This window comes from Xyrauchen texanus, chromosome 32 (assembly GCF_025860055.1).
Source record: "Xyrauchen texanus isolate HMW12.3.18 chromosome 32, RBS_HiC_50CHRs, whole genome shotgun sequence".
In the NCBI taxonomy this organism is placed as follows: Eukaryota; Metazoa; Chordata; class Actinopteri; order Cypriniformes; family Catostomidae; genus Xyrauchen; species Xyrauchen texanus.
In genome coordinates, this window is record NC_068307.1 from 38,222,170 (window position 1) to 38,244,059 (window position 21,890).

The window sequence follows — 21,890 nt, forward strand, 5'->3', positions numbered from 1 at the left end:
ATTGTCAGTCTATAATTCTTGTAGATTACTAAAATAATTGACCATCATATTCCTGTCAATATCAAGAATGTTTTTGTCCATCAAATGCCTTTCAATATCAAGAATGTTTTTGTCCATCATATGCCTTTCAATATCAAGAATGTTTTTGTCCATCTTAAGCACATGACAGAGCTCTCTAATATTCAAATTTCCAATCTCCCACCACTGTATATGAAAGTCATCTGCTCTTTTCCTTTCCAAAAAACAAAACAAGTCTTGCAAAAAAATAATTTTTTTTTTGAAAAAGCTCTATATTAAAGTACCAGTAACAACTCTTGTTTCTTCAACAATCTAAACGTAATTAATAAATGGCCAGACAAAGGCATGGGAATTAATGCTGGGTGTAAAATCATATTCATCATATTATGTGATAAATAAAACCTGTCCAAGCATGCAGCAGAAATAGTACCACTGTTAACCTTGATCTAAGTGTATTGTTTAGTTGATTAATAATTTTATGTCCACACGTCTGAGAGTTTTAAAGTATCAGTAATGTTTGCTAAGCACATAGCTGACTGAGCATGTGTTCTTCTCCATTTCTGTCTTCTGTGATGTCCAATGTGTAATTCCAGTCCCCTCCTAGTAACACAGTCCCCACCTTGCTGTTGTCTTAATATGTGCTCTAATTTGGTGAAATAATCTTTCTATTCCATTTCAATGTTTTGAGAATAGATGTATACAAACAGAAAAATATTATCTCATAACTCGTAATATTAACTCGTAATTTCAGCTCTCACAATCAAAAGTCTACTTGATATCTTTCTTTTTTCTTTTTGCTTTTACAGCTGATGAAAATAGCAACTCCAGAACAACTGAATATTATTATTTTTCTAATTAAAAAATCCATTATTGATCAAGTACATAAAACAAATCTGTATTCAAATCCCTGTCCTTGTTTTACCCAAAATCAATATGGTAAGCCTACTATAATAATTTATTTCTTGAGTCAAATTGGTGTGAAATAACATCCTTGCCTGTAATTATTTCTTGCATCTTTACATCATGTCCATAAGCACAAATAATTAGGACCGGCTTCTGAGTCGTGTGTGTGTCGGCTGGGGAAACTGCAGCAGTTCAATCTTCTTTTTAAATCTCTGATCGTAGTTGGCTGATCACGCCTAGATTCATGGCCGATCATTTTTTTATTTCAAAATCGTCTTGGTTACTGTCATAACCTCCATTCCCTGATGGAGGGAATGAGACATTGTGTCAATGTAGTGACACTAGGAGTCGCTCTTGAGAGCCCCGAACTCCTCCATTCTTTTGAGAAAAGGCCAATAAGAATTTGCAAAAGAAATTTGCATGCCACTCCTATGGACATACGTGCATAAAAGGAGAAGGAATGCAAACTCTCATTCAGGTTTTGTGCTGAGGAACCGAGACAAGGTCAGGCCATTTCAGCGGCTAGTACAGCGTTGTGGCAAGAGGGACACAACGTCTCATTCTCTCCATTAGGGAACGGAAGTTACGACAGTAACCAAGGCGTTCCCCTTTTGTCACTCTCTCGACATTGTGTTGATATAGTGACGCTAGGGGTCCCTATAGAAAAATGGCTCAACATCTTAACCATGTTAATTGAACTGCTGATGCAGGTGCAAGCAGGCTGTTGCATGCATAATAGCAGGTGCATCAGTCTGCATGTAACCTCCCCCAACGCCCCAAAAAGACGTCATGTAGTTCCTCACATCCCTGAGGGGGGGGAAGCGATGTAACTAGTATGGGAGCAGCCACTCCAGCCATGGTCTTTTCTCTCTGTTTTCTCTCCACAGAGTATTAGATCCGGCTGGGGCCATCTAACACTATTATAAGCATCAGGTTCTTCAGCCACACATGGAAGGGGCGCGGTGATCCTGCCTCGAAGGGGAGGAGCTCTACAAACATGGCGGCCGGGGGCAGAGAGGGCTCTGCTCAAGGGAGATGCGGGTCTGCCGACAGGGAGACCATACCACGGAAAATACATCACAGGGGGTTACCAGAATAATCAGAACCTGTGGCGCACCTATCCCAGTACAGGACATATTAGTACCCGTAGTGGGTGTAGCTGCAAACTCCTCCGCCAAATTCACGGGCCACAGGGCTAGGGAGGAAGGACATCCAGGGTCCATATCTTTGTGAACTTGACTGGGGGTAAAAGTGCACACTTTTGCCTCAGGGGAGGGAAGTGCGCAATATGCAAATGATACACCTGGCCGTTGTTCCATATTACCAAACTCTACCTGTTCATACCTGACAAAACACGTATTTTCAAATTTCATATGTGATGTTGTTTCTGCACCAGCCCCAGAGCTCTGACACTCTCGTCCGAACCACTCATTACAGCGTCAATACTCGCTGAGCTACCCAGGCCCCCTCAGAGATAGTTATTTTAGTTGCTGGAGGGGATAGTGGGGTTACCAGAAGGAAAGTGTCATATCCTGTGTTGTCTTGTTATGATATGTTTTGTTCTTGTTCTTTCCCTCTACTCTTTCGCCCTCTGCTGACCCTTTTAGGTTACTTCTCCCCCTTTCCCTCTTCCTCCAGCTGCTCCTTATCTCCCCTTAATTCTCCATTAATTCTCTTCCCACCTGTTCCTGCTTCCCGCTGATTAAGATCTCTACTTCTTTCTCTGCTTTCGCTGTTGTCGTTGTCTGAGTCTCACTTGAGTTTCACACGTAGATACAAACCACTGTCTTGCTTGTCGCTGTCCAGTCCAGTCCTATTGGCATCCGCCTCACTACGCTATCTGTTCACTGATAATTATCTGGATATATTTGTGTTCTGTTCAGTTCGCCCTGCGCTGCTAGAGGTCTGGTCACCACTGTCTCGCCTCGACCCTTGTCTACCCCTGGGGAGCCTACAGCCTGTCGGCGCTACACTACAACCCCCGACTGCTGCCTAAGGGACACTCACTAAGAGCTCTGAAGAAGCTTCCTTTACTCATCGCCCTCTCTGCGGGTTGTTTATGTTGACCGATACCTCTCAAGGAGAAGATTTGTGTTCATCATTTTGCTGCATAAGAATTCTCATTAAAAGACTCTATTTCATTGACATCGCTCTTGGGTCCTCACTTACCTCCACAACAGAAAGTTTCTTTCACCTATAATCCGCTCATAACCAACTGATTGATTAAGGCTTCAAACAATGTCTGCTTTACTCACACGGGAGGCTGATATGATATTTTAGAAACCAACTTTCTCCCCAACGACTACGAGCAGGTACTCAACCATCACACCGGTCTACAGTACACACCTGCTCCCATTACGGAGGGACAGGGATGGCATTCCAAGCAATTGGAACATAACTTTACACCAAAAGCTATCAGCACTTCTTCTTGTATACTAATGAGGGGGAGGCAAAATGCTCAAAGCCGCACTAGCTATCACCAACGCACTCCCAGAGAGAGAGAGAGAGAGAGAGAGAGAGAGAAATTCAGACAGGCTAAACATTTATACACAGAGCAGCACACCCAGAGAGTTACCCTTTAAAGTATTTAGTGGACAATCACCAGCTAAACTCTTCAATTCAGGCAGGCAAAACTTATACAAAAACAATACACAACCACAGAACAATATCTCCATTATTGGCCAAGCAAACTCAAAGCAGCAAACAAATTGAACTACTTTCAAAAATTTAAGACAGCATATAAGTTGGCACCATATCTGAAACTTAAGACCAACTTCAAAGGAAGCCCCTTCCAGAGTATCGTGTGCGTGAGCACAGTCTAGCTGTAGAGACAGGTCGACGCAGATAGAGCTGGAGACCCAGAGAGAACAGACTGTTTTCACACTGCACTAAATGAGTCATAGAGGATGAAGTTCACTTGTTCACTGAGTGCGGTAAATATAAGACCATTAGAAACACACACTTTACACTCATTGGACAGATACTGCCTAAATTCAGCAGAATGAATAATATAGAGAAAATGTCATATGTTCTTGCATAGAAGGCTGAATGTATAGAGTATGTGTTCTCTTTTCATTATCTGAGGGAAGAGAGGAGTGACCTGTCACTAAGTACTGAAAGTGTTCGTTTAATTTATTGTTACTTGTTCTGTTAAGTTACTTGTATTTACATTTTCTACCTGTTGATTTTAATATTTTATAAATATGTAATACATGATTGGTTTGTTTGTTTGTTTGTTTTGTTAATGAATGCTTTGGAAACTATGTTCATTGGGAGACCAGCTTAAACCAGGTAAGACCAGCAATTTAAAAAAAATACAATTTGCACCACTATCATTATAATTTTTTATATTTGGCAGGCTGAATGATCCACATCAGGGTGCATAACAATACAGCCCATTGAACAGACTGTTTTGTCACACCTCAAAGCCCCAGTTACATTAACGTCCACCCTGGCTAATGGGTATAGTTGATTCTGCATATTAAGCTAGGTTATGAGACATAATTTACTCCATAAACAAAAATATTACTGACTTCCCCTTTAATATATTGTTAGAAATTGTCTTAATATACTGGTCCATTTATTGGTCCAGTCATGGAAAAATAATTCAATAATTTAATATGTCATAATACTTTTGTTATATTTACTCAACTTATATAACTGTAAATGTAATGTCCAATCAATCAGATTCTGTTTGAAAGAGTAAAACACAAACCTCTCACTCCCAGTATTCAATCTTAGTATCTTTAAATTAAACCAATTGAATTACCTTTCCAGTTGTAGGTTCCTGGAGCTCCAAAGAGGATGTAGTTGTTGTCAGGTGTGAAACTGGCCGACATACCCTGCTGACAGAATCCAAAGTGCTCGTGACCTTGACGTCGACCCTCACAGAACTTCCACTCCCCCCCATCAAAGTCATCTCGCTCTTTCAGGTCTTCACTCAATACGTAACAGCGTCCGATCGGGTCTCGGGTCTCATATGACTGGTTCACATGTTGTCTAAGCTCATAGAGGTGAGCACATGTCTGTATGAGGAAATTATAACACACAGTAATGTTCACAAACATCTCAGCACATATTTATTGCACATTGCAACTAGGTGTTGTTTGCAAAATTATATAAATGCAAAAACCCAGTTTTATGTATTTCTTTTACAAGTATTTACTCTGTTTACTTTATTCATATGTAATGTTACAAGTTGATTATATGTTACCTTGTTTTTGATAATTTACCATTAATGCCTTATAAGTTTGATGTATTTACTTAGATTGAAAAACTTATATTGTAGTACCATATGAATGACCAGAAGATGGCAACAATATATTCGTTTTGAGAAGATTACAGCAACCAAATAACCTTGGGCCAGAACCTGCTAGGTTCCCCAGAAGCTAAGGGTCCCCTAAAAATACAAGTTGTGTATTTTAAATATTGCTGTTATAACACTGATATGATTAATTTGCTGTTGTTTTCAGCACTGTCAATGCAAGCAACCCCCTCCCCCCTCAGATCAGGCTGTAATGGAATATTCCAAGGTTTTATGCAACTATGCAAGCACAACTTGTGAAAGAAGGGAAAACAATGTTGACGAAAAAATTATGCAGAAATAACATGTAATACCTTTGGAGCAATAAATAAATAAAAATAATGGAAAGATGACAGGTAAAAAGCCTTATGTCTTCTTGTTCTCCCTCTTAATAATAACATTAAAACTATTTACTGTTTTGCACTTACATCTCTGTACTCTTTGTGAACTTTCACACAATATACACATTTACATTCGAGGCACTTTCATAAAAACAGAATATCTATTATTTTCGGGACACACTGTTTGTCTCATGCATCCACAAGTGTCTGACAGGCAAGTTTTTAGATGCTGTTGACAGCGGTAGACCTACCTCTCGTGTTTTATGCCGTTGAAGCACTCGTGGGTGATATTGCTTCAATGACTATTAAATTCCACCATAGAAAGAGTGCAAATGACATGTTTAACTTCACACACATTTGTGAGTATGTGAGAAAATAGAGAAATAGCTGCGCACCTGCTCTGATCTGATCAGCTCCTGTTCCAATCAGGTTTTAGAAAATCACACCGAACAGAATGACACATTTTGATGCCAAATTTAATATATGCATTACTACAGCTTTAAAAAAAAACTGACTTAAACGCTGTATTTAATTAGTAGCATGATTTAAACAGTGGCAGGCCGTGCATTTAAAGTCTAGGCCTTCAGTGTGATTCGTGCCATTAAGAAAACACAGTTTCACAATGAATAAGACACTCTATGCCTTTGGATATCATACATTATGTCGCAGCTAACTAGTAATACCAATTGACATTTTGAAAACACATCCACACAGTAATGCCAAAACTTGATAGGACACTTAATTCCCAAGCAAGTCTAATTTTATCTGCAGCATGACTGTTTTGTGAAATGAACGTCTACCGAACAGACTGTAATGAATAGGAAGTCAGGAGAAGGCAGACGGGAAGTGCGGATCCAAATGCAGCTTTATTTAAGAACAAATAATACTAATAATAAACACAGGAACAAATGAAAAAGTCCACGATGGGAAAAATTAACTCAAACACAAAAGAACACACAGCGGGTAGAACAGACAGTGAACATAAACGAAGGGCAGGGTAAACCTCGAACGAACCACGGGAACAGCGAGAGAACAACGGCATGAACGAGAAACATAACATTCAACGATCGACAAAGGAAAGGGAAAACAGCGGGGTTTAAATAAACAGACACGATAATGACAAAATAACAAACAGGTGCGGACAATAACACAGAGGCGGCAGTGAAGAGGATCGGGAATGAAGGGAAGTGTAGTTTATACAGGGACAGTGAAACACGGGGCGGACAACAAGGAAAACGTGACATGGAGCGTGATCAGTGATGAGTGAAACAGAAAACACGGGGCAGACAACAAGTGATCATGACACAGACATTCAAAAATCCAAATTTTTCATATGAATCTACCAAGGAGGTCTTTAATACATGGAAAAATCTATCTAATAATATTTTGCATGCAATAAATTTTATTTCGTTAGGGTGCATTCTTATGCTGAGTTCCTTTCAAGTTGGATGTAGAATATTCCTACTTGATATCTCCGATCTCCGACCATAAATGCATTCCATTCCCTAATATTCGGAGAATGACGCTTAAGAAAAAAATCGGCAATGCTCCTGTTAGCTTAGCAGGGGTTTGACTCTCATTAGAGATGTCTCCTAGCAACCCAACTGATAAACAATGCTGCAGTGCTAGCATTTGTGCTTCAGGTGTATGATTGTCAAAAGAGATTATAATGTTTATACACCAATGTGGCAGGGCGGAGGGTGGGGCTGTGTCGTGATCCTACGCACCCGGCCCTGCCCTCCGCCCTGCCACAACCTATTTCTGCAGGCGTTTGTTAAACAAGCTTTAATATCATGTAATGTGGAAACAAACTAATTTATCGATATTACTTAATAAAGTGAATGTTTATCACTTTGTATATCTCTCTGAGTGTCAACATGTTTGTGTGACATCATGCCCCTGCATCTCAGCAAAATTGGAGTTGAGAAATTCTGCACGAGCCTACAAGTTGTAATTCTGATTAAAGATGCATTCCATTGTAAAATCCGACTTTCCGAGTTGAATGGAATGCAGCCTAATTTACACTTAGAAAACGTCTTGGTTACTGTTATAACATCCGCTCCCTGATGGAGGGAACGAGATGTTGTATCGATGTAGTGGCAATAGGGGTCACTCTTGGGAGCCCCAAATACCTCTGATCTTTGAGAAAAGGTCAATGGGAATTGGCAAGTGGAATTTACATGCCACTCCCCAGACATATGGGCATAAAAAGAGATGGCTCACAACAAGACAGGGACAGGGTCCTGGACATTTCAGCGGGTAGTCCAGCGTTGTGGCAAGAGAGACACAGGAGGTTACAACAGTAACCAAGGCGTTCCCTATCTGTCACTCACTCGACGTGTCAATGTAGTGACACTAGGGGTCCCTATACAAAACGCCACAACTAGTTGAACTGTGTTATGTTGACTGCCGTTGCAGGTGCAAGCAAACCACTGTGTGCATAATAGCCTCCCCCAACTCCCCAAGAACGCTGCATAGTTCCTCACACCCCTGGGGGGCATATCTACTATGGCACCAGCTGTGGCCTTTTTTCTCTTTTTTCTTCAAAAATTTTTCGGCTGGGGACAAATGTATTCGAGTCGGGGAAGGTGTTCTTTCCAATGAGGAAAAGACGCCGCAGAAACCACATCATGCCCGAGGGGAGGTTAACATGTGACCGATACGTCACATGTGCTTACCAGCTGCATGTGGAAGAGGCACCGTGGTAGGTCCTACCTGGAGGGGAGGAGCTCTACAAACACTGCGACCGGTGGCAAAGAGAGCTCTGCCCAAGGGAGATGCGGATCTACTGACAGGGAAACCGTACTCACAGGGAGTTACCACAGGTAACCAGCACTTGTGGAGCACCTACCACAGCACAGGGCATCCTGGTAAACATACTGGGCCTGGCTACGAATTCTTCCACCAAATCTGCCAGCCACAGGGCTAGGGAGGATGGATATCCAGGATCCACTGTCTCATGAACATGTCTCATGTTTCATGGGGGAAAAATGTGCAAATCTTCCCCTCCTGGATGGGAAAGGTGCTGTATGCTAGCAGTACACACGTCTAGCTGCCCCACATACTTACCTGTTCATACCTGACAACACACGGGATGAAACCGGCTCAACCCGGAGATTATAAAATCTTGCAAAAGGTATTGGGTGTTGCCCAGCAGAAAGATGCTAGAGAGGTGCCATTGGCTAGTGCCCAAGAGGACGGCACACTCCTCATGGGGCAGAAAAAGAGCTGCTCAGAGCGTCTAAAGCTCTGCGTGCGATCCAAGTTGATGCGCAAAAGCACGCACAGGACACAGCAAGGACGAGACTGGGTCTGCCTACTCCCAGGGCAGCGCTTGCATGCTCACCACCTGATCCCTAAAAGGGGTCATGGGAACCTTGAGCACATAGGCTGGTCTGGGTCTCAAGACCACATGAGAGTACTCCGGACTGAACTCCAGGCAGGTGTCGCTGACAGAGAACGCCTGCAGGTGCCCAACCCTCTTGATGGTCGTGAGCGCAGTCAGGAGGGCAGCCTTCAATGAGACCGCCTTTAGCTCAACTGACTCTAAGGGCTCTAACAGGGCTCTCTTTAGGCCCAGGAGGACCACAGAGAGATCCCACAAGGGAAAGAGGCGGAGGGTTCAGCCTCCTGGAGCCTCTCAGGAACCTGATGATCAGGTCGTGCTTCCCGAGGGATTTACCATCCACCGTGTCGTGGTGCATCGCTATAGCGGCCACATACACCTTCAAAGTGGAGAGGGACATCCGCCCCTCCAGCCTCTGCTGCAGGAAGGAAAGCACTCAACTGCGCATCTCTGGGGGTCTTCGCCTCGAACAAACGCCACTTCCACCACCGGTTGTAGGCCAGTTATATCTTCCGCGTCCCATCCAGGGGCCTGTCTGAACCCGGGCGGGCGCCTGGCGAACTGAATCGCATAGCCAAGTTGGATGTTCCTGGCCAGCCATCGTGACGGGTTGTAGAGAGCTAACCACGCCCCCAAGCTCCAGACGAGGGGCAGTAAGGGGACAATCATGTCTGACATACCTGCGGGTGCGGTGGGAGGAGCAGGAGATGCCACATCAAGGAGCCTCGCATCCCGAGCTTGTGGCTGTGCTGAGGGGAACCTTGAAGCACTTACCTTGCTCCGCATACCCACCATAGGACCGATCAGCGACAGGTTAGTAGGGAGACCGTCCCTGTGACTCATCACAACCACCTGAGCATGGGTGTGAGTGTGCCGTGGCCGGGTGCGTGAAGGCGGGAGGCCCACGTTTGTAATGCCCTGGCCGCGAGTGTTCGGTTACAGGCTATCATGAGAACGACGGCCGTAAACACATGCTATGTGACCCAAGGAGTGAGGAAACCACTCTTTCTTAGAAAATGTGGGTACCGCAGCCCCTTGGTACCCCCTGGCCACCCGCCGTCAAGTGTAGTGAGAGCGGATGAACCGAGAAGTCGCTTACAGCACCTTTTAGGGAAAATCGAGGCCCAGAAGCACAAGTACATCTCTAAGATGTGTGTTTAAGAGCGTTTCATAAGGAACGCATTGCATTCTATTTAACATCTGATAAACATCTTAAAAAGATCAATTTTACAGACATTCTAGATCATAAATGTCTTAAAGACTAAATGTCCTTTTGACATCCAAAAGGAAAAGTCTTATAGAGGTAATTCAGATAATACGTCTTCCAGATGTAAACACAAATATCCATGTGGGGGCGATGCAATTTGCACTTACTTTGATTATATATTGTACAGACTGATTAATTGATGTAACATCAGATTTGACATCGATTTAAGCTGTTTTCCCAACACCACTGTTGCTTAGATGAGATTGTATTTTTCCCCATTTATTTTTTTACAATACCTCTTTAACTTTATTTTGACATCTAAAAACTGTAACCCAAAAAACTGAGGTTTAGAGGTTATAAATGTTCTCCCTCCCATTGTCTTTGAGTTGAAGGACTACCAAGGAAGAGGGTCTTCTTTCTATATTGTAAGTAACAAAGGCCAATTTTCCTATAATTTAGGATAGTTTGGCTATTTTTATATGTCTTGATTAAAATAATAAAAGGTGTTGAGATGAAAATACACATCGCGCGATAGTGTCCGAGGCCATGATCTTTTTAGGGGGGAATTCACTAAACAGTTGCACTACTTTTGCACATGGTATGTCAGTACAAATACCTGCATTTTATTCACTAACCACACTATAGTGCTGCACCACGAGTATTTAACCCATAAACATGCAACATGTACCACAAGACTCTTACTCTTTAGTTTCTTATAGGGGCTATGAGAAATAGTTATTAATCGTGTTATCATTTATCATAGTTGGGCCTGTTTTGAGTATGTGGGTCACATGACTTGATTAAAATGATCTGTGATAGTTAAGTCAGCCTGAACTAAAACCAACATGGCCACCTATAGTGCACACTGACTTTGTTATAATTAATTATATATTAATCTTAATTTTCTTCAGTAGAAAAACAATAAATAAAACTGCTTATATGAATGTGAACATTGTCTTAAGATGTGGAAGAAAAGAATCAAGTCATATGTTGTTTATGCTATTATTTAGCACATTTTGAAGTGTGCGTAACCCCTGAGATCCGTTGCCAGATTGAGGGAAGAAAAAGGGTTAATCCACAATATTTCACATAGACATTAATTGCACTTACACATGCCATACTTGCAACCTTAAAGTTAAACTTTTCTCAGTTTTCTTTTAGTGGTCTGCTGCATCCTCCACAACATAGCACTCAGAACTGACTCGTGAGATCTAGTGTTGTACTATGAAAACTGCATCCAGCAAAAACTAATTTTGTGGGCATGTTAGTGACATTGCCTAATGTGCATAATTCCTTTGGTGAATATGGGGCCAAAACAGCACAGGCAGTGTGTGAAAATAAACAAAGCTATCTCATTCTAAGTGAGCAAGCATTTGTGGTAAAAAAAAAAAAAAAAAAAGCTTTCAGAATGGCAAGACAAATCTATAAGTGCCAAATCTCATGCCAAAAGTGATTTGCTGAGTGTTTTGTGGGAGTGTATCATGTGACGTAATTTTAATGTAACACCCTGCTAAAAAGACCAACTTAACCAGCATGAAATTAACATTTGGTTAATGCTGGTTTATGCTGGCTAATGCTTGTTTGGTGCTGGTCTAGCTGGTGGACCAGCACCCAAAACACAACATAAGCTGTTGAACAGCAATATTAGTCTTTTCAGCATGGTGGTGTGTACTAATTTGAGCTCTGGCAATTACTTAACTCTTTGCCATTTGGTGGTCATTCAGTCTTTTGAAAAGTTACAGGTATATTATATACTCACCACCACTTTACCACCAATGCCCTGGCTTTTAACCGTAACACCCAACCACTGGTTGTGTTTGCTCTCTCGCTCCACACTCACTGAAAAAAATTAACAATTTTTTTTCCTGTAACAGTTTTGAAGAACTAAGACCTCATTACATCACACTAATAGAAATTAAGATACAGCTGTTTTAACCAGTGTGAAATACCATTTCCATCGATGTCAACCCGTTCACACTTCTCTGTTGTGACTGGACAGCGGTACAGGGCACCAGGGCGGCTGCTCCTCAAACTTCCAACACCTCTAGCTTGAGGAGCTCCAACTAGAATCCTGCAGAAAAACAGAGCAATAAACTCTGTATATAATGTTTCTCAGGGTTGCCAACTGTCACGCATTTGCCGCTTTCAGGCACGCTTTCAGGCTCTGTCTCGCAGTCTCACACTACTCAAATAAATCTCATGCCAAATATCAAGACAATGTAATTTAATGTAAAATAAAGAATAGCAACAAATATTGCTTGTAAGATTTTTCCATCAGTGTGAGACATACATTTTCGGGCCACCAAAGCAAATTCAGCACCGTAACGCACATCAGTATGGGAGTGCCAATTAAAAAAGTATGAAGAAATAAATTATCAATCTATTAATTTGAAAATAAAAACATGGATAAATAAACCAATTTATAAATGGGCAAATAAATAGACACGTTTAAATGTGTTTATTTAATTCACATTTAAAAATGTATTTATATTTACATTTAAATTGAGCATTAATAAATAATGTATTTAATTGAGGTTTAAAATGCAGTTAAACGTAACAAAAAAATAGCACATTAAGTCAATTTTGAATACACCCTTTAAATTGCGTTTTAAAAATGCATTTGGTAATTGCTTTAATTCATTCATTTGCCAGTTTCTTTTCTTTGTCTATTTGCCAATGGCTTTTCTTTTTCATTTACTTTGACATTTTTCATTGGCTTTTTTTATCCATTTGATAATTGAGTTTAAAAATGTAACTGGACGGTTGACACGTGTGAGCAACCAATGAACTTTCGACTTAGATTTAAGACACACACCCTCTTCCACGTCCCACTCAAAGTAGATGTAAGACGATCTGTCATTGGATGGCTATTGATAGAGGTTTAGGTCTATGAAGAAACAGACCCGAGGTGTATCAGAAGTTAATGGTCACTTGTCGCTGCTGCAGTTAAATACCAGGCATGGTCCTGCCCGAATGTGCACAGTGGTACATGTTCAGGAAGGGTAATTAATGAATTATTTAGTAATTAATTGCAGTTATGTATCAACCATCTTTAAAAGGGTCATGACATGAGTAATCAAATTTTCCTTGATCTTTTGCCATATAAGATGTCATTGTACTATAAAAACATTCTGTAAGTTTCAAAACAAAAGAAAAAGAGCATTTATTTAAACCAAGCTGCAAAAATGGCTCATTTGGAATTTGTAGAACTTGTGACATCACAAGAATCAAATACTGCCTCACCAGCCTATTGTTCGTCATTGCACCCTTGGCCCTGCCCACTGGTGCTTAGTCTGTAACACAGGTGAAGAGGAGAGAGATGGGCCTTTCATGGGAGATTCATTCAAAGTGGACTTCCACAAGACACCTTCACGTGCCTGTCTAGATGTAAATGTATTTTTACATAAACATGCACTAGACAAACAGCTTTGACAATTATTATACATCTTGCACCACTTTTAAAAGATGCAGTGTCAAGTTATATCTCTAAAAAGGATCCCCTGTGTTCAGCTGTGTTTTCTTGCTGTTGTACTGTTTGGAAGGCGTCCTGCACCCATATGGGCTTTTTTTAATTGTTGTTCTTTTGTAAACATGTAAACTTCTTTGATCGTTTTGATGCATTTCCGGCGATGTGTGCTGCGATTTTAGAGCGGGACAAGCACATCTTTTAAAAACCTGTCACATTATGCTGCTGCTACTGACTGGGAGAAACACATGCATTCATGTGTGTGTAAACAAACCTGGAAATTGTGGGATGTTAAGACCAGCATCTCTGCTTTGGTCTGTTGAAGCCAGTTGAAGCACCCAACATCACCATGTATATTGTACATCGTTTACGTATTCAGAAGATTTCCGTGTTGTTTGCTTGTGAAACAATATGATTCAAGCTTAGCAAAGGAACCATTTTCATTCATGAATATTTCATAAGTCATTACTGTTTGATAGTTTATGCTGTGCTTGAGTGAACAGTTTGGCTGTACGTTATGTGTTAACCCTAAAATTTAGTTGTATAAGGTTGTGTAGGGTTTGTTCATTTTCTTCATATTGCGTTTCAATACCACCGCACCACCACCAGCGGTATTGCGCAAAATAGCGGCAGGATTCCATTCAATTTCAATGAGAGCTTAATGACTTCCGGCAACACAAGCTGTCGTGGCCATTGGCAACAAAGATCGTCGTGGGAGAGTGACAAGACAAAGTTGAGAAAATGTCAACTTTATGCAAATGAAGTGAAGTGAAGACAGCGGAGCTCACATCATCTGTCTTCTGGCAGACTGGAGACGAGTGCAGGCAAGACAGAGAATAAGTTTCAGCATCGTAAGGGACATACTGTTCTATATCATTTGTCTATAAACCACATGCATGGATATAATTATACAACGATGCATGTCAGAAACGGTGTGCATTCTGAGTGAGTTTAATTCATTCATTCATGATAGATTGATCGTCTTGTTAATTATTTAAATGAACTAAACACTGGTGCACATTTTATAAAACACACTCAAATTTTCAATAGCTATGGCTAGACATGCAGTCCTCCAATAACGTTACAGCGATAGACAGAAGGAACGCCCACTAGTGACAAAGATTGCAGAGTCTAGCAACACCAAGCCACAAAGTAACTGCCGGTGTGAACAGGGCTTGATGTTAGCCAATCACAACAGTGGACATGTACATTGAAGTCTTATAGGGCCAGGCAGCTTAAAACCGAGCATTTCAGACAGAGGGCAAGAGACAGGGTGGAAAATTATTATATATGAAGTGGACCTCACGGAAGATAATACAGTTATAAGAAAAGATTATGTCATGACCCCTTTAAGGTTGTGGGTGACAGTGTACCTCAGCCATCTTTGAAGACCATTTTTGGACTGGCATCAAAATCTCACTCCAACCAGGCAACCAAAGTAGGTAACCCTGCTGTTTCTGCATCAGCACTTAGACCAGATATACAGAACTGTGTCAATGTTGTTTTAAATGCTATTTTTAACTCTTTAACTTTTTAATAAATAGTTATGTAACTATTCAAGTGTGTTATTCAATGGCGTCTCTTGAAAGCAGAAGATTTTGGGCTAATTTTACTTTTTACTTTACTTTTACTTTTTTCTTGTTTTTGAAAGTATCACCAGTGGTAGTTTTGCTTTGACAAGTCATTTTCATGTGACGAGGAGGAGGGCGTGGCCAGGCTGTGATGGAGCATGTTGGAGTTAGTCAGACCGGTGGCACCCCTGCCTGGAGAATTGCTAAATATAAGCAATTGGGAGAGGAGTGTGAGGAGAAGGAGGGCGTGTCCGGGCTGTGATGGAGCATGTCCAGCGCTGAATCAGCTGATCAGCGGGAGAGCGAGATAAGGGTCAGCTGGAGAAGCCAGCTGAGAGAGATGCACATGGCTGCGATGCATGTGTGTCTGTGTCCTTATGTTTTATTTTGTTTTAAGTTCATTTATGCATTAAAGGTTTCTGTTGATTTTGCAGCTGGTTCCTGCCTCCTCCTTGCCCATCCTTATACTGTATATATATATATATATATATATATATATATATATATACAGAGAGAGAGAGAGAGTTGCTCTGTTCTTGCCTCCTTTCCTTTTTTTAACAAACAGAAGACATGACATTTCTTTGTGCTCACTTCCTGCAAGATCTCAATCTATGTTACCTCACTGTTTTTGATTCAATTTTATTTATTACCTTATACGCTCCATTAACTCGGCATCTCTCACAAAAAATAAAAATTAAGCTAGCTAGATTAACTGGAAATAAATGTCTCTTTAGTTGAAGCTTGACCGCTTGAGTGCATAGTATATCATGCCATGAACATGTGATTCTTACATTAAAGGATTAGTTCACCCAAAAATGAAAATTCATTCATTGTTTACTCACCCTTGTGTTGTTATAACCCCATATGACTTTCTTTCTTTTTCTTCACAGCAAGGGTGTCTCCCTTTGTGTTAAGAAAAATAAATAAATTAATATGGGGTTATAACACAGAGGTGAGTAAATAATTACTGAATTTAAAATTTTTGGGTGAATTATCCCTTTAAAGATTTGTCCGGTTTTATTGTTCTTGAAGTCTTTCCAGGGACACATTTGTTCATGTACAGACATGTTAACAACCCCTACAAATATATGATCCATCATTTTCACATGTATTGTCGTAGTCAACAGACAGCATTTCCTCAATACTGTTTTTATGTACCTAACGGATCTTTCTTGTTTAAGCAGCCACACATCATCAAGAACCTGATATGAAAACTTGTGTTCCTTCTTTTAATATTGTTGCACATTAAAGGTGTGTAATTTCAGCACCACCAACTTAACATAATGAAATTGCTAAAATACTGAAGCAGGTTTTATTGGCAACCCGGATAAGTTTCCATTTAGATTGAGCAAACTCTGATTTCAGTTGGTCAGTTTTTACTGGTGTTCATCTCCATGGTAACATATGCTACACGGCTAACCTGCAGTTTTGTTCTGGGTAACAAATACAGGACAAAACAGCTGTGAGCAAAGTGACATCTACTCTGACGGAATGAAGTCACTACCATTTTAATTTAAATAAGCAGATTCTTAAAAGCCTATGATTAATATTTTTCAGTTGGTAACAATTTTTTTTAACCCTAACTGATGCAGTGTGTAGCTTCTCATTTCTTAAACAATCATGTCAGAAGACGTATCCTGTGGTCACGGGAAAGATGTTACCGTTTCAGAAGTGTCTATTAATATGATAGAAATCAGAGTCAAGACAACGATGGGCAATTCTTCTTTCTTTTTACTGTGCACTAACAGAATGTGTATACATGTCTATTCTTATTAGACAACTCGCTGGCCAACTGAACTCTAACCCAGAGTGGCCAAGCAGTACTTATTCCTGAGTTTACTCTAAGTGCATTCTACTCAATACACTACAAGAAGGGGCAAAATATTGGCCTGCATCAAGCAAAGACAACAACTAAGGAGATTGCTGAAATCACTGGAATTGGGTTAAGAATTGTCCAACGCATTATTAAAACCTGGAAGGATAGTGGTGAACTGTCAGCTTCGCGGAAGATATGTGTTGACCGTAGAACTCACAGCTATGTTTAATAGAGAAAGTAAGAGCATTTCCACATGCACAGTGCAACGAGAATTTACAGGATTGGGATTAAACAGCTGTGTGGCAACAATAAAGCCACTTGTTAGTGAGGCTCATCAGAAATAAATATTTCTGTTTGCAAGGGAGCATAAAGATTAGACTGTGGAGCTATGGAAATTTATCCTATTCCAAAGTTATGGGTGTGTCAGGATAAGAAGAGAAGTGCATGAAGCGATGCACCCGTCATGAATAGTGCACACTGTACAAGCCTCTGGAGGCAGTGTTATGATCTGGGGTTGCTTAAATTCGGCTCAGCAAGTCAGTTGAATGCACTGAATGTCCAAGATCTCACATCAATGGATTATTTCTTTCCTGATGACATATTCCAGGATGACAATGCCAAGATTCATCTGGCTCAAATTGTGAAAGAGTGGTTCATGGAGCATTAGGATTAATTTTAACACATGAAATGTCCACCACAGAGTCCTGACCTTAACCCCATTGAAAGTCTTTGGGATGTGCTGGAAAATACTTTCCATAATGGTTGGACTCTCCCATCATCAATACAAGATCTCGGCCAAAAATGTATGCAACTTTGGATGGAAAAAATGTTGTGACGTTGCATAAGGTTGTGAAACAATGCCACAACGAATACGCACCATAATCAAATCTAAAGGCAGTCCAACGAAATATTACAATATGATAAACTTTTTTTTGGCAAGGTAGTGTATATAGTGTATGTGTATACTGTGTATATATATATATATATATATATATATATATATATATATATATATATATATATATATATACTGTATATAGACACTTATGAGCCATAACATTATGATCACCTGCCTAATATGCTGTTGGTCCTCAGTGTGCTGCCAAAACAGTGATGACCCATCAAGGCATGGATTCTACAAGACCCCTGAAGTTGTCCTCTGGGATCTGGCACCAAGACATTACCAACAGATCCTTTAAGTCCTGTAATTTGTGAGGTGGAGCTGCCGGGGATCAGACTTGTTTAAAAGATGTTTAGGTAGGTGGCAAGTGTCAAATGCAGTGCATCCTGGTGCCATCACTTCCCCAGGTAAACGGTGCACATGTACACAGCCGTCCACAGATATAAATTAAAACTGGTCTCATCAGACCAGACGACTTTCTTCCACTGTTCCAAGGTCCAGTTTCAATGCTCGCGTGCTTTCGACGGTGGACAGGGGTCATCATGGGCACCCTGACCAGTCTGCGGCTAAACAGTCCCATTAGCAGCAGGGTGCGATTCACTGTGTTGTGACACATTCCTCCCATAACCATCATTACAATTTTCTGCGACCTATACCACAGTAGACCTTCTATCGGTTCAGACTAGCTTCATTGCCCTCATGCATCGATGAGTCTTGGGTGCCCAGCACCTTGTCACCGGTTTGTGTTTTGTCCCTCCTCGGACCACTGCCAGTTGGTACTCATCCCTGCAGACCAGGAGCACCCTTCAAGCCTTGCTGTTTCAAAGATGCTCTGACCCAGTCAAATGGTCATGACAAAGTTGCTCAGGTCTTTACTCCTGCCCATTTCTCCTGCATTCAACACATTGACTTTGAGAACTGATTGTTAGCTTACTATCTAATATACCCAAACCTTAACATGTGGCCTTGTTAGGAGATTATCAAAGATATTTGCTTCACCTGTGAGTGGTCATATATATACACCTCTGTGTGTGTGTGTGTGTGTATGTATATATATATATATATATATATATATATATATATATATATATATATATATATATATATATATATATTACATTACTGGTCATTAGACAAACATTCTTTATTATAAATTTGTTTTCTTTCACATTTTAGAATAATATTAAAGTCTTTAAAACAATGGAATAACATAAATGGACCTATGGGAATTACGTTTTGACTAAACAAAATCTCAAATAAATCAAAGCTGTGTTATATTTTAGCATCTTCAAAGTAGTCACCCTATGCCTAGAATTTGCAGACATGTACTCTTGACAATTTCTCAACCAACTTCTTGAGGTATCACCCTGGGATGCGTTTTAAAAAGTATTGAAGGAGTTCCCATCTATGTTGGGCACTTATTGGCTTCTTTTCTTTATTATTTGGTCAAAGTCATCAATTTCAAACCCTTTTTTTAATTACATTTTTGTTTTATAATGAAATAAATGTATATGGTGGCACAATTTTATTTTTGTTTACAAAACCAATTTAAAACATTTATGAATACGCCTTTGGATCAAAAGAATTTTAAGATTATGAGAAACATTTCAGACAAGTGTTTCAAAACTTTTGACCGGTAGTGTGTGTGTATATATATATATATATATATATATATATATATATATATATATATATATATATATAAAGCAATATCACACAAGCAAGAGTGCGATATGGCTCTACATTAGCACTGTTGTGATTCGGCCGCTGGCCGAGTGCCATAGGTAATCACAGCAGTGCTGATTTAGGGCCATATAGCATGATTGCGAGTGTGATATTGCTTATATACAACAGTTCAATGAACAAGTACATTTAAAAAAAAATTTAAAAACTAAGTATGGTCATAAAAAAAAAGCATTTGTGCATGGAACTACTTTCTTACATGATGGATCAGAATCTGCCATTGCTGATTCAAAACAAATTATGCATCCAAGCCTTCTTTAGTAATTAAAAAATGTCACTTTAGAAATAGTATCACTGCTTGTGTTGTTTCGAACAAGTTATTGGATAAACAAGGATGGGTGTGTGTGTGTGTGTGTGTGTGTTTGTGTGTGAGAGAGAGAGAGAGAGCGAGAGAGACGGAGTGTGTTTGATCAACTGTTGCCACTCCCAAGCAGAGATGCTGTCACTTTCTGAAGATCAGCTATCTCAGTGGAAAAATAAGGTCCAATCAGGGGTATTTCTCCCTATTTCGCAGTAGCCAGTGCACAAGAGTCGATCACTATAGAAACTGCAATGTCCTCCGCCATTTTAAACAGCACCCATTGTGTAATGAATTAGTCTGTTGTGTCTCTCAGCAGTGATGAGCCATAATGCTGAAGTTGTTTTTTTTAAAGCAGTTTAAAACTATTTCCTAGCTTTAGTAGTGTAGATTAGACAAGCGTTCATGAAGAGCTGTTTTATAGACACTGACTGACATGGATTCACTTCACTTCACCTAACTGGCTCATATTACACACAAACATTATCTTTTGCCACTACCTGCTGGCTAACATATGTAATGTAAAAAAAAAGACAAAGCATATCTCTTAACAGATCTGCACGGCTCTTACACTTTAGTTTATAACACAAGCGGAGTGATACACACACAGTGAAGTATAGGAGTACAGATGGTGTCAGACCATCAGTGCTCATGGAACGTCTCTCGTCCAATCAGACTTGAGTACCGGAACTAACTGTTGTATATACGGAATTACAACTCCAATTCCGAAAAAGTTGGGACAGAATGAAAAATGCATGAAAATTAAATGTACCCTTTACTTTATTGAAAGCACTACAACTACACATTATATGATGTTTTACCTTGTGAATTTCATTGGGGGGTTTTAATGTACAGTTATTTCAAATCAGATGATTGCAAAAAATGTTGGGACATTCGAGTGTTTACCACTGTGAAACATCACCATTTCTTCTAATAACACTTATTAAGCATTTAGGCACTGAAGACACAAGTTTGTTAAGTTTAAAAAGTGGAATTTTCCCTCATTCATACATTATGCAGGTCTTAAGCTGCACAATTGTAAGGGGTCTTCGTTGCCGTATTTTGTGCTTCATAATGCGCTCCACCTCGGTGCAGGGCGAGAACACCGCCACCCTGCGTCCGGAGATCGTGACCCTTCTCCGCAAGGGCATGATAGAGCATGTCCCTCCAGATGAGGAAAGGGTTCTACAGCCCTTATTCTATCGTGCGAAAGAAAGGCGGTGGGTTGTGGACAATCTTGGACCTGCAAGTTCTGAACCAGGCCCTGTACAGTCTCCCGTTCAAGATGCTGACACGGAAATGCATGTTGGCATGTGTCTGGCATCAAGATTGGTTCACGGCTGAAGAATGCAAACTTTCACGTCTTGGTTTTACCTCATCCCAGACCCTTCCTATGGTTTGCTTTCGATGGCTGGGTGTATCAGTACAAGGTCCTCCCTTACGGCCTGTCCCTGTCCCCTCGTGTCTTCACGAAGGTCGCATAGGAAGCTCTTTCCCAGTTAAGGTATGTGGGTGTCCTCATACTCAACTACCTCGATGACTGGCTGATTCTAGCCGTTTAGGGCTTCGGGTCAACTGGGAAAAGAGCTCTCCCTGGTTCAGAGCATCTCTTTTCTCAGGAAGGAGTTAGACTCAGTCTCCACGATAGCAGTTGGTGCTGACTGCATGAAGTCAAAATGGTTTCAGAGGCTCCTGAGGCATATGACGTCCTCAGCCACTCAGGTTGATGCATATGAGACCGCTCCAGCACTGGCTTCAGACTCAAGTCACGAGATGGCACAGCGCCGCGGCACACATCGTGTGGCTATCACGCCGATCTGCTGCAACTTCTTCAGCCCTTACAGCAAGCATCCAGGCATGTCATGGTTATGAAAGACGCCTCCAAGCTAGGCTAGGGTGCCGTGTGCAACTGGCATGCAGCCGCTGGTTCCTGAACAGGACCGCGACTGTGTTGGCATATCAACATCCTCATGTTAT

The 21,890-nt window shown here is 40.7% G+C and overlaps 1 protein-coding gene across 2 annotated transcripts in view; it reads right to left on the reverse strand.

Moving 5' to 3' along the window:
• The window catches only part of itga7 (integrin, alpha 7), a 122,879-nt gene that overhangs the window by 85,373 nt on the left and 15,616 nt on the right, over positions 1-21,890 (reverse strand). For both annotated transcript variants that reach the window (XM_052101951.1, XM_052101952.1), the window contains exons 2-4: positions 12,068-12,189; positions 11,878-11,957; positions 4,691-4,946 (exon numbers count right to left, since the gene is read on the reverse strand). In XM_052101951.1, the coding sequence (XP_051957911.1) occupies positions 4,691-4,946; positions 11,878-11,957; positions 12,068-12,189 (458 nt within the window). The remainder of the gene's footprint in view (positions 1-4,690; positions 4,947-11,877; positions 11,958-12,067; positions 12,190-21,890) is intronic.